Below are 13,838 nucleotides of genomic sequence, written 5' to 3'. Positions count from 1 at the left end.
GGCCTCGAAGCCTTAAATAATCAAAACCATGTGCAGAGCAACACAAACACTCACACACCCCATAAGAATGGATATGACACCCAACTACACAGGCTCATTAAGACGCACACACACACATGCTCACTAAGACACACACACACACAGGCCCGTTTGAGAGGCACACACACGCAAGGAGAGAACAGCAGAAGTAGAACATGTTTTTCTTTTTTTTTTTTAATTACCAGTTTCAGATGAATGAGAAAGATGTGTTTATAATAAATCAATAAACAAGTAGATGATCAAGTGATATTATAAACTTTGTGATTTTAAAATGTAATCTTTATGATTTTACAATGTAATCTGTTTTCAAGCTTAGTCATGTTGTTGAAAGAAAAAACTAGCAGTTTCTCAAATGTTCTGGAAAAGAAGTTACAAGCAAGGGCATCACACAAGGGGAAAGTCCCAGAACACAGCTCTGAGCAAATCAGAATAGGCCAACTCAGAATGACTGAGCATTATTGAACAAAATACACCCAGATTTTAATATGCATTAGGAGTGACTGGCAAAATCTCATAAGAAGTCGGTAAAGTCGGACCAAAGTCCAACCCAAGAGGGATGGGTTAGCCTAATGGGGTGACTGGTCTGGAGATGTCAGTCAAAATCTCAGGCTATATAAACAAAAGTTTCAGTGAAAACTCTGCTGTTTTGGGGATCCATTTCACAAGCGAGGGAGCTCAGGACAAGACCCAAAGAACCTCTGGACGAATTGTGGATTATTGGGCAATTTTGGACGGTCTCTGCTGGAGGAGAACTAGGGTGAAATCCGTTGGAATAAGTTTCCTTTTTGGAACTATTCTTCAACCCATCAGCCCAGATTTATTCCTAAATCCTTTTCTTCAAAATTCAGACCAGCAGAGGACCAGGAACGGCCCACATCTGAGAGAAAAGATGGGGAAATTTGCCTCTTGCTAATTCAAACCATGGTAAGAGGACGTTTCTCAGACTTTGCCCTAAATGAAACCTTATCCCAAATTATAGCAGTGGTGTATGAATTGACAAGCAAAAAAATCAATTATATTAAAAACCTGGTTGCTCAGAGTTGTAGAAGGGTCTTCTTTGTGGTGAGGAATAATCTGTTGGGGCAGGTAGTGAGAGTAGGTAAACTGTGTGGGTACTTGTGTTCCTGAGGGAGACCGGGCATGGCCGGCCGGACTGAAGGAAATCCGAGGACGAGCAGAGAGGAGTCCAAGAGCCTGTTTCAAGCCCATCCACAGGAACTGAGATCTACCTCGCCCAGGAAAGGTCAACAACTAAAAAAGGGACTAAGGAGTGAAAATTATTCATCATGTAATCTCTGTGTAATCAAGTGTAATCATTATTGTGCAATACCGCTGTTCCCCTGCAAAAGTTATTGATTAAAGCAAAGCAAAACGTAAAATTCTGGATTCTTATTTCAAACCCCCCTTTTGTTCATGGAAGTGGAAAACTTGGTTCAATGAAACAACAGAAACATGGGAGGTTTTAAACGGTTTTATTAGCTTTTGATTATAAAACAACATCCATGAGCCTTGTGCCTAGGCTCTAAATATCGCCAGCTCGATTAACAATTGTAACGCTAAATCAGGAGATGCGCTACCGTTAACTTGCGCTCCCTCGTCTGCTAAACGTCCCCACTTCTGCTGCTAGGTCGGGCGAGGCACGAGGTGAAACTTTGGGTGTGGTACAAGGATCGGAGGTAGTTAACAGTCTGGGTGAATCATCTCAACACAGCCTTAAAACTAAAACTGTCCTAGGGAGCGGCTGCGGGTAATACCTGAGCTATAGGATTAGTTTTGAGAACCATTGGAGGAGAGGCTGCGGTGAGGGCGTGGCACGTGTCCTGTGCTTACCTCACTCGGGAAAGCAAGACAATATATTTATATATATATATATATATATATATATATATATATATATATATACCAACAATTAAGTTCTAAACAGGTGCAGACAGAAACATTAAAGTGTTTATTGTAGTGTAGGATTCATTTTATTGTCCTATGTGCAGAAAGGGGGAGGAGATGAAAAGTTTGATAGCCACAGGGAGGAAGGACTTCCTGTGGTGTTACGTGGAGCACCTGGTTTGTCTCAGTCTACAACTGAGGGTACTGCGGAGTCATGTAACTCCTATGTAACATGCAACCCTTTTTTGTAATCTAAAAGAGACAAACTGATGTTTGTTGCTAAAACTTGGCCATGTGTTGATTTTAATCCCCTCGAAGAGGTTAATTTACAAAATTTTGTGAACACTATAATCCAACAAGCTACAGACCTGTGACAATTGAGTCAAACTGACCTAAGCATCATTACGAGCTAAAAGCCAAGGATAAGAGACATTTTAAGAACAGCTTGGCATTAGAGCAGACAGCTAGAGTTATGGTGAACCACCTGTACATCCTGAAACAAACTGGACAAAAATTTTGAGAATGGCACAAATTTTGATTTTCATGTTTTCAGCCTCATTGTTTTTAAACCCTTTTGACAAATGTCTTTATGCTATATATAATGTAGTACAATTATCCATCCATACATCCATCCATCCATCTATCCATTTTCTTCCGCTTATCTGGGGTCGGGTCGCGGGGGTAGCAGCTTAAGTACACCATCTCTACACTCTACAACTCTACAAACTCTACACCATCTCGGGGGCCGAGATGGTGTAGAGGCAGGGCAGCCAGCTTGGGACCCAAAAGTCCCAGGTTCGATCCCCAGTCACTGCACATCACGTGGTGTCTTTGGGCAGCACACCTCATCCCCAAAATGCCTCCCGGGCGCTTTCAATAGCTGCCTACTGCACCACGTGGTGGTGGATGGGTTAAATGCAGAGACTAATTTCGCCATTGTATGGAAACATACAGTGCTGACATTGTGATGACATTATTATTATTATTAATATTATTAAGTAGGGAGGCCCAGACTTCCCTATCCCCAGCCACTTGGGCCAGCTCCTCCGGGGGAATCCTAAGGCGTTCCCAGGCCAGCCGAGAAACATAGTCCCTCCAGTGTGTCCTGGGTCTTCCTCTGGGTCTCCTCCCAGTGGGACGTGCCCAGAACACCTCACCAGGCAGGCGTCCAGGAGGCATCCTAACCAGATGCCCGAGTCACCTCAACTGGCTCCTCTCGATGTGGAGAAGCAGCGGCTCTACTCTGAGTCCCTCCAGGATGACTGAGCTACTCACCCTATCTCTAAGGGAGAGCCCAGACACCCTGCGGAGAAAACTCATTTCGGCCGCTTGTATCAGTGATCTCGTTCTTTCGGTCACAACCCAAAGCTCATGACCATAGATCAGGCTAGGAACGTAGATCGACCGGTAAATAGAGAGCTTCGCTTTTTGACTCAGCTCTCTCTTCACCACAACAAACCCATACAGTGCCCACTTCACTGCCAATGCTTCATCTATCTGCTTATCAATCTCACGCTCCATTTTTCCCTCATTTGTGAACAAGACCCCGAGATACTTGAACTCAACCCCCTGGGGCAGGACCTCCTCCCCGACCTAGAGAGGGCACTCTACCCTTTTCCGGCTCAAAACCATGGCCTCAGATTTAGAGGAACTGATCCTCATCCCGGCAGCACGGTGGCGCAACTGGTAGAGCTGCTGCCTCTCAGCGAGCAGGTCCTTGGTTCAAAACCCCGGTCCAGGGGCCCCTCTGGGTGGAGTTTGCATGTTCTCTCCGTGCATGCGTGGGTTTTCTCCAGGTACTCCGGTTTCCTCCCACAGACCAAAAACATGCATGTTAGGCTGATTGGTAACTCTAAAATTGTCCCTAGTTGTGAGTGAGAGAGTGAATGGTTGTTTGTCTCGTTTGTCTCTATGTGGCCCTGTGATAGACTTGCGACCCGTCCAGGGTGTACCCCGCCCCTCGCACAGTGATTGCTGGACATGGGCACCAGCGACCCCCGTGACCCAAAATGGAATAAGCGGGTAAAGAAAATGGATGGATGGATGGATCCTCATCCCAGCCGCGTCACACTCAGCTGCGAACTGCTCCAGCGAAAGCTGTAGATCACGAGTTGATAAAGCCAATAGGATAACATCATCTGCAAAAAACAGAGACGCGATCCTAAGGCCACCAAACCGCTCCTCTCAACACCTTGGCTGCACCTAGAAATTCTGTCCATAAAATTTATGAACAGAATTTGTTGACAATGGACAAACTCTGCGGAGTCTAACTCTCACTGGGAACAAGCCCGACTTACTGCCGGCAATGTGGACCAAGCTCTGCCACCGGTCGTACAGGGACCTAACAGCCTGTGTCAAAGGGCCTGTCTGGAGTACACCCCACAGGGCACCCCAAGGGATGAGGTCGAATGCCTTCTCCAAGTCCACAAAGCACATGTAGACTGGTTGGGCAAACTCCCACGCACCCACCAGGACCCTGCTGAGGGTGTAGAGCTGGTCCAGTGTTCCACGACCAGGTTAAAACCTCACTGCTCCTCCTGAATCCGAGGTTTGACTATCCAATGGACCCTCCTCTCCAGAACCCCTGAATAGACCTTACCAAGGAGGCTTAAGAGCGTGATTCCCCTGTAGTTGGAACACACCCTATGGTCCCCCTTTTTGAATAGGGGGACCACCACCCCAGTCTACCAATCCAGGGGAACTGCCCCCAATGTCCACGTAATATTGCAGAGTCGTGTAAGCCAACACAACCCCACAACATCCAGAGCCTTTAGGAACTCTGGGCAAATCTCATCCACTCCTGGGGCTTTACCACCGAGGAGCTTTTTAACTACCTCGGTGACCTTAGCACCAAAGATTGAAGAGACCAACCCAAAGTCCCCAAGCTCTGCTTGCTCAGTGGAAGACATGCCGATAGGATTAAGGAGGTCTTCGAAGTACTCTGCCCACCGACCCACGACATCCCGAGTTGAGGTCAGCAGCATACCACCTCCACTATAAATAATATTGGTGGTATATTGCTCCCCCCCGAGACGCTGGATGGTGGACTAGAATCGCCTCGAAGCTGTACGGAAGTCATTCTCCATGGCCTCTCTGAACTCCTCCCACGCCCAGGTTTTTGCCTCATTGACCACCCAAGCTGCATGCCGCTTGGACTGCCGGTACCCATCAGCTGCTTCCGGGGTCCCACAGGCCAAAACGGCCTGATAGGACTCCTTCTTCAGCCTGACAGCATCCCTCACCGCCAGTGTCCACCACCGGGTTCGAGGGTTACTGCCGTGACAGGCACCGACAACCTTGCGGCCACAGCTCTGATAAGCCGCCTCGACAATAGAGGCGCAGAACATGGCCCACTCGGACTCAATGTCCCCCACCTCCCCCGGAACATGTTCGTAGCTCTCCCAAAGGTGGGAGTTAAAGCTCTGTCTCATGGGAGACTCTGCCAGACGTTCCCAGCAGACCCTCACAATACGTTTGGGTCTGCCAGGCATGACCGGCATCCTCCCCCACCATCGGAGCCGACTCACCACCAGGTAGTGGTAAGTGGACAGTTCCGTCCCTCTCTTCACCTTCTCACTGTCATTGCCCACATGAGCATTGAAGTCCCCCAGTAGAACAAGGGAGCCCCCAGGAGGCGCACTCTCCAGTACCCCCTCCAAGGACTCCAAAAAGGATGGGCTGACCTGCTGTTTGGCACATAAGCACAAAAGACAATCAGCACTCATCCCTCTACACATAAGTGGAGGGAGGTTACTCTCTCATTCACTGGGGTGAACCCCAATGTACAGGCACCAAGATGGGGGGCAACAAGTATGCCCACTCCTACTCAGCGCCTCTCACCAGGGGCAACTCCAGAGTAGAAGAGTGTCCAACCCCTCTCAAGGAAACTGGTTCCAGAGCCAGAGTCATACGTTGAGGTGAGTTCAACTATTTCTAGCCGAAACATCTCAACCTCACACACCAGCTCAGGCTTCTTCCCCACCAGAGAGGTGACATTCCACATCCCAATAGCCAGCTTCTGTAGCCAAGGATCAGACCGCCAGGGTCCCCGCCCTCGGCCACCACCCATCCCACATTGCACCCGACCCCTTTGGCCCCTCCCACAGGTGGTGAGCCCATGGGAAGGGGGACCCATGTCTCTTTTTGGGTGTACACGGCCGAGCTCCATGGGTAAAAGCCCAGCCACCAGGTGCTCGCCAGCATGCCCTACCTCTAGGCCTGGCTCCAGAGTGGGACCCCGGTGACCCACGTCCAGGCGAGGGAACATTTATTCCATTTGTTTTGTGCATCACAGGGGTCTGTGGGCTGCACTTTATCTGGTCCCTCACCTAGGACCTGTCTGCCTTGGGTGACCCTGCTAGGGGCATGAAGCCCCTGACAGCATAGATCTTAGGATCATTGGGACACTCAAAACCCTCCACCATGGTAAGGTAGCAGCCCAGGGAGGAGTAGTACAATTATAAGCATTCCTGTCACAATCCTCACAGTTGGAACCCATTTGCAGGGAGGCGAACGAGGCAGGAGTTTAAATAAAAATAATTTATTTAAATAACAAAACAAAAGGCTGTCGGTGCAGCAAAACTTACTTTGGCAAAACAGGATCAGAAACAAGGCTGAACAGGACATCAGAGTACACAGGCAGAGCAGATCATCAGGTGGACAAAAACAGACAAGACAGAGGAGGACTGAGATGTCTGTAAATACAGAACAATGACCGGACAAGGAGTGGAGGAGAGAAAGGCTTTTTATAAGACAGAGGGAGAGTGAGTAATGAGAGCACCTGGGCAGGTGGCTGATGAGGGACAGGTGTGAATGATAAAGACTGAGGAGTGGAGAGGCAGACTGAGGAGTGAGTGGAAAACAGGACCAGATACACAGGAACAGAAACCACACAAAGAGCAGAACAACAAGAGCACAAAAAGCAGAGTGGGGGACACAAACACAAACAGAAACAGGAAATGGTACAATCCTTACACATTCCATTGATTTTTTTTACTTTTTATTGACAAATTCATCCAGACTAAGCAAAGACTTAATATTTACGGTATTGACTTTTCTTCTTTAAGACTTCTGCAATTCATCTCAGCATGCTGGATATCACAGTTAAAGGTAAACCTAGAGTTATCAGACTGAGGAAACAGATTCAAAAACTTTTAATATAATAAAGTGATTTTATTTACAGTGAAGTGGTATATACACTATGCACAACAGGGGAACAAGGGAAACCCGGAGAAGGAGGAAAACAGTAAGGAAGATTGTAATAAGGGGATGACAGGTAAAAAATAGATTGTCTAGATCTTACAGGAAGGTAGGTGGATTGCAGTGTTGAAAGGAGAGCAGATGATTTCTAGTAGGTATGGTCCAGTGTTGGTGTGCATAGGAGGATCGTAGAGGTCAGTTGATAGGCAAGTGGTTAAATGACAGCATCTGCAGTATTGTGGACTCTGTACCAGTCCATTGTGGTGAAAAGGGAGCTGAGCTGTAAGCCAAAGCTCTCTGTTTACAGGTCACTCTACGTTCCTACCCTCACCAATGGTCACAAACTCTGGGTAGTGACAGAAAGAATGAGATCACAGATACAGGCGGTTTAAATGCGTTTCCTACACAGGGTAGCTGGACTCTCCCTTAGAGATAGGGTGAGATGTTCAGTTATCAGGAGAGACTCAGAGTAGAACCACTGCTCCTCCACATCCAGAGGAGCCAGTTGAGGTGATTCAGGTATCTGGTAAGGATGATTCCTGGGCACCTCCCTAGATAAATGGACTGTACTTATATAGCACCTTTCTATCTTATGAAGACACTCAAAGTGCTTTACGATAAAATATGTGTCCTAAATTACCCATTCATACAGCACTCTACTAGATCTCTACAAAGATAATTTAACAAATCATTCTAAAGAGACTAATCAGAGCTCTATCACATTCATACACTGATGGGCCACACATCAGGAGGGAGTTGCTTTAGTCATGTCTGACTGGGAGGAGACCCCGGGAATGATCCAGGACTCGCTGAAGAGACTATGTCTCTCGGTTGTCCTGAGAATGCCTTGGGGTCCTCCCAGAGGAGCTGGTAGAGGTGGCTGTGGAAAGAGATGTCTGGATCTCCCTGCTCTATGCTCTAGTTGATGCCCCATGACCTGACTTCGAAATAAGCGGAAGATAATGATGGACATTGTTCAAGGCAGCACAGAGTGATGGATCCTGGAGAGGGAAAAGACCAATTTTTTCCACCTTAAGTTGCAATGATGAGGTGGGTCATAAAAACTAGGAATAATAGTTTCTAGGGCTGAAACGATTCTTCAAATTATTCGAGGACATTGATTACAAAAAATACTCGAGACAAATTTATCTGTCTCAAAGCTTCGTTAAACTATTCAGAGCACTGTGGTCTAGCCGGAAGGTTTTTGTGTTACACAAAGCTGGCGCTCCCGCTAGCACTTCCGCTAGCACTTCCGCTAGCACTTCTGCTAGCACTTCCGCTAACGCATATGTGCTGTTTTTTTTTTTATTAATAATTTTTTTTAATGTATTTATTTTTTTATGTGCTAAGATTGTAGCTATGGAGGGAAACGGAGACTGCGTATAAGAAGAGCCCCGAAGACAACAAAAACTGTCAAAGTTTGGGAACATGTTAGACTAAACAGAAAAGACAACACAGCTCAATGCTTCCAGTGCAAACAGAACTGGAGTAACCACAACAGCACGTCGTCCATGTTGCAGCGTCTGAAGAGAAAACAGCTGCTGTAGCATCAAACTCGTCCACAGCTGGAACAGGTATCATGCTCTCTTTGCAAAATACGTTAAAATAAATGTGTGATCATCTGTCATGTTATAAATGTAAAATGAGACATATTGTTGCTAATGTTAAATCTACTGACTGATCATAGTGGCTTCCTGGCAGAGTCTGAACGTTGTGTGAGGAAATAAACTGCAGGACTTGATGAAAGTTTGTTAAAGATAAAAGCAGCAACAAACTGACACATTTATTTATTGATGAACTTCCATCCTGACTTAATGAGATACTTAGGGTGAATATTTCAAGTGTAAATGTTTTTAAACGAGTTAATAGGATTTTTTGCTTCTACTGCTGTTTATGACTGAAAACTGATTAATCTGCATTTATTACTACGGTCATATTTGTTTATAGCTCAGCAATCAAGACTAAATAATAATACAGTCTGCAGAACTCAATGTACAAACTGTACATTATCTATCTTACTCAGTTTATAACATAAAGATTTCTTCAGTTTCCAATCCATAAAAATTATTTACAGCATTTAGATTTTTATGTGATGTTTAAAAATAATTCAATTTAAGCAATAAAATATTTTAAAAAGATGAATTAAATGGGTTGTTTATTTAATGGTTTTTCATGCATTTGTATCACTCATAAAATGAGTACGGTAGTTACTGCAGAACCTGACAATTTTTTTTTCAATGACCCGATCAATCACCAGAATAATCTATAGATTACTCGATTACTAAAATATTCGTTTACAACACCCCTAATAGTTTCCCCAAATTATAAGTATGTAGCCTACTGAATGGTGGTGGCCAACTTGGATTTCGATGTGGCAGCCCAATTTTTGAAAGCGAACTTTCTTATGCAGCGGCTGTGGCTGAGTGGATAAAGCAGATGTCCTCCAATGTGAGAGGTGGGGGTTCAATTACATCAACAGTCACATGCTGAAGTGTCTCTGGGCAAAACACTGAACCCCTCATTACTTCCGATGTGTGTCCCATCGGTGTATGAATGTGAGAAAGCACTGATTAGTCTTTAAACAGACATAGTGGAGTGCAATATGAATGGGTAAATGAGGGCACATATTTTAGTGTAAAGCACTTTGAGAATATAGAAAAGCACTATGTACAGTAAGTACAGTCCATTTGTCATTTATGCCTAGATGCAGCCACACACCAAAATGGAAGTCGGTTACTCCTTTTTTTCAAGTTGGCATGCTCACGACATACAAAGATGGCCGAAAGGTTTTTCCAATTTTCTCTTTTTGCTCCACGATAGGAGATAAAAACAGCAAATTCACTGAAACATGACACATTTCCATTTTGTCCAAAGTGAGACATGGTTCAAGCACTGTTGATGAAATCAGCACTCTGTCTAGAATGTGCTTATACAAAGGCTTAAACTGAAAGTTATTTAGCTAACTGACAAGCCTGCTTTGTATTTCAAATAGAAAGTTATTATGTTTACTTACTGAAAAGATCCGAACTTGGTTAGCGTTTTCTTTGCCACATAAAAATTTAGCTCGTCTCCTGGTGAGGCGCAGCTCCTCGATCCGTGGGGGTTTCACAAACACCACGTATGGTTTGAAATCAAAGGAGTACACATACTTTATTTTCTGTAAAGACAATAACACACAGTAAAACAATCATACAAACAGCCTTTCTAAGATGCATGGGGACTCTGATAACATAAAAACAAAGAAAACATTTCATATCTTTCTGATTCACATCCATGTTCAATTTAATGAGAATTGTAATGGGCTGCCAATATGGAGAAAAAAAAGCCACAGTCTTCAACTGAGGTCAAAACAGCACCACTGACAGTAAGCTACAGAGCCAACCTGCATTGTCAGATGGCAAAAACTACTGTATCTGTTCAACACTGATTCCTGGTAGAAATACAAAACTGTCCACTAAAATCATCACAGGCTTGGCATACACAACATTCAGAGGGACACTCTGAATGGACTGTACTTACATAGCACGTTTATCTAATCAAGATACTCAAAAAGTTCTTTAAAACATTTTTTGTGTCCTCATTTACCTCCACACACACATTCAAACAGCAATCCACTACATCTCTACAAAGGTAAACTGAATCTGTAGAGACTAATCAGTGCTTTAGATCACATTCATACACTGATGGGACACACATCAGAGGCTATGAGGGGTTCAGTGTCTTGCCCAGAGACACTTCAACATGTGACTGCTGGTGGAATCGAACCCCCAACTCTCCCATTGGAGAACATCTGCTCTAACCACACAGCCACAGCTGCCACTCTGAGCTAGCCTTTTCATTTTTACCAGAACAGAACAGAGCTTACATGAACTGCAGCATAAAGTTATCAAATACTTGAGAACTAAATTCTCACAACATATAGAAGGAAATGTGAGGGCACAACACATTTCTATTATTTATGGTGGCAAAGATCCACTTTTCAGTTTAAAAAAAATAATTGTAGAATCACAAAGGATAGACAAAAAGATCTCCATTTTGGGTAATTCTTCTAAAATGGTTTGTCCCTCTGACAATCCAAACAGCCTAATACGGAACATGAGATAATCAGTTGGCTGATTTTTGGAAGAGATTTTTTTACTTTTTTACAAGAACTAACAAAAAGGACAGCTTCTGATGTCTAACGATATAAATATGGATCATACGATTCTTTGAATCCTGCAGGTCAGGTTGCTGGTGAAGATTCTCAGTCATACAGGACATGGTGAATTCAAAAAGCATTCAATACAAAAACAACTGGACTTTATTTGTAACAGAAGACGTTTCGCTCCTCATCCGAGGAGCTTTCTCAATTAAAACAGCATTGAGTGAGAGATTCAGGTTATAAGGCTGAGTGAGATAAGACACACACACACATATGTAGATTGGCAATTCACACCTAAACACCTTAACAGTAGGGGGTTTCTTAAAGTCTTTGTTCCTCTAATTCACAGATGAGGCCCCTCTGTTCCCATCAAGGGTGAAAACTGGCTGGGAATCTGTTTTAAAGTTGCATTATAGGTTTTTGAAAGTGGAAATATGAAGGCCCCCTCCTCTGTTAAGAGACGGCTTTTCTCTTTTTACATAAATTGCTTCCTTCACCCCCCTCTCAAACCGTCTGTGTTCTCGGTCCAAAATGTGCACATTTTGGTCCTCAAAAGAGTGTCCCTTATCTGTGAGGTGGAGGTGAACAGCTGAGTCTTGTCCTGTGGAGCTGGCTCTCCTGTGTTGAGTCATGCGTCTGTGAAGAGGCTGTTTAGTTTCTCCAATGTAGACGTCTGGACAGTCCTTGCTGCACTGGACCGCATACACTACACCACTCTGTGTGTGTATGGGTGTTTTGTCCTTAGGGTGGACCAGCCTCTGTCTGAGAGTCCTGCTGGGTTTGAAATGTACTGGGATCTTGTGTTTGTTGAAGATCCTTCTGAATTTCTCTGATACTCCAGCAACATAAGGGATGACAATGTTTTTCCGCCTGTTGTGCTCCTTTTTCTGTTTATTAATGTGTTTTGTAGATTTCCTCGCTGACTTGACAAAAGCCCAGTTAGGATATCCACATGTTTGAAGAGCTTCTTGATGTCATGAACCAGAGGCCGGATCGCAAACAACAACAACAACCACTGAGAGGGTTAAAAGATTTATTGTGAAATAACATAAAACTCTGGAGTAGGTCCGGTTCTGGGCTGGTTCCGATCTTCTGATTGGTAGTTCGTGATTGGGTAGTGTTGTAGTGGCGGGCTGCCAGTAGAAGTAGAACTGATGTTAAGGTCCACTGGAACGGAGTCCAACAGGCTTGCAACTAAAAGATAAAGGTTAGTAGATGCAGGGGGAAAGAGACTAATTGGGGAAATGAATCTGTGGGAATCAGATTCAGGGGTAAGGATAAGTCCGTGATACAGAATGAGCTTGACCTTTAATCCGTGATCCAAAAAACAGTCAGAAGGGAAAGGCAGAGTTCATACCGTGAAGTCAGTTGTTCAGCAGAAGTATCCAGTACGTGATCCAAAAGAGAGTCAAAAAACAAGAGCATGAGTCGGTACCTGATCAGATGAGCAAAAGCAGACGAGGGCTGAGGCAAAAGCGTGGTCGTGGTCAAGGCAAGGGTCATGAACGTGATGAGTCAATCAATGGAATGCTGGAAAGTCTACTGCTGATGAGACAGGATAGAGAATCTGGCCCAGACTGAGAGGAATGAGTGAGCTTAAGTACTGACTGGACCAGGTGGTGGAGCTGTGGGATAATGAGCGGTGACAGGTGACATGAGTTGAGTGATTACTGAGTGTGCAGCATGACAGAGGAGCTGACAGAGAGCAGAGCTATGACACTTGAACGTGTTTCTGTTCCTTTTCCTTCTCTCCTGTCTTCGTGGGGATGCGTTCGGCCTGATGCTGTAAAGTTCTGATGACAGAGAGTTTGTGTTCCAGAGGATGGTGGGAGTCAAACAGAAGATACTGGTCTGTGTGGGTTGGTTTTCAGTAAACTTCAATGTTGAGGGTGTCTTCTCTTTCCATCTGAACCAAACAGTCCAAAAAGGCAGCTTGTTGTCATTTGCATCCTCTCTGGTGAACTTGATGTTGTTATTGACCAAGTTAATGTGTCTGGAGAACGCTTCTATTTCCTTAGCTTGGATTTTGACCCAGGTATCATCTACATATCGGAACCAATGGCTTGGCGTTGTTCCCTCAAAGGAGTTTAGGGCTCTCTGTTTCACTTCCTCCATGTAGAGATTGGCAACAATGGGTGACACTGGAGATCCCATGGCACAGCCGTGCTTCTGTCTGTAAAAACTGTCATTGAACTTAAAATAAGTGGTGGAGAGGCAGAGGTCCAGCAGGGTGCAGATCTGGACTGGGGTGAAGTTGGTCCTGTTGATTAAGTCCTTGTCTTGTAGAAGTTGTTTTCTGATGGTTTCTACTGCTTCAGAGATGGGTATGCATGTGAAAAGAGAAGTCACATCATACGATACAAGGGTTTCTCCTGGGGTTAGTTTCAAATGTTGAAATTTGTTGGTAAATTCAATAGAGTTCTTTATGTGATGAGGTGTGTTTCCAACAAGAGGAGCTAAAATATCAGCCAGATGTTTAGCAATATTGTATGTCACTGAGTTCATGCTGCTGACGACGGGTCTGAGTGATGTTGGGTAATTCTCCCTTGTAAACCTTAAAGAAAAATTTCACACA

The 13,838-nt window shown here is 44.6% G+C and overlaps 1 protein-coding gene across 1 annotated transcript in view; it reads right to left on the bottom strand.

Moving 5' to 3' along the window:
* Nucleotides 1-10,026: 10,026 nt before the first annotated feature.
* LOC119414849 (MAGUK p55 subfamily member 7-like) overlaps nt 10,027-13,838 on the bottom strand; it is a 287,985-nt gene continuing 284,173 nt past the window's right edge. Inside the window, exons 12-13 of the mRNA XM_037681971.1 lie at nt 10,136-10,279; nt 10,027-10,038 (exon numbers count right to left, since the gene is read on the bottom strand). Of these exons, the coding sequence (XP_037537899.1) occupies nt 10,027-10,038; nt 10,136-10,279 (156 nt within the window). The remainder of the gene's footprint in view (nt 10,039-10,135; nt 10,280-13,838) is intronic.

The sequence above is a fragment of the Nematolebias whitei genome, chromosome 9, assembly GCF_014905685.2.
Source record: "Nematolebias whitei isolate Nwh7 chromosome 9, NemWhi1, whole genome shotgun sequence".
Taxonomy (NCBI): domain Eukaryota; kingdom Metazoa; phylum Chordata; class Actinopteri; order Cyprinodontiformes; family Rivulidae; genus Nematolebias; species Nematolebias whitei.
Note: the sequence above shows the minus strand (reverse complement) of the source record. Positions and strands in the feature narration are given on the sequence as shown.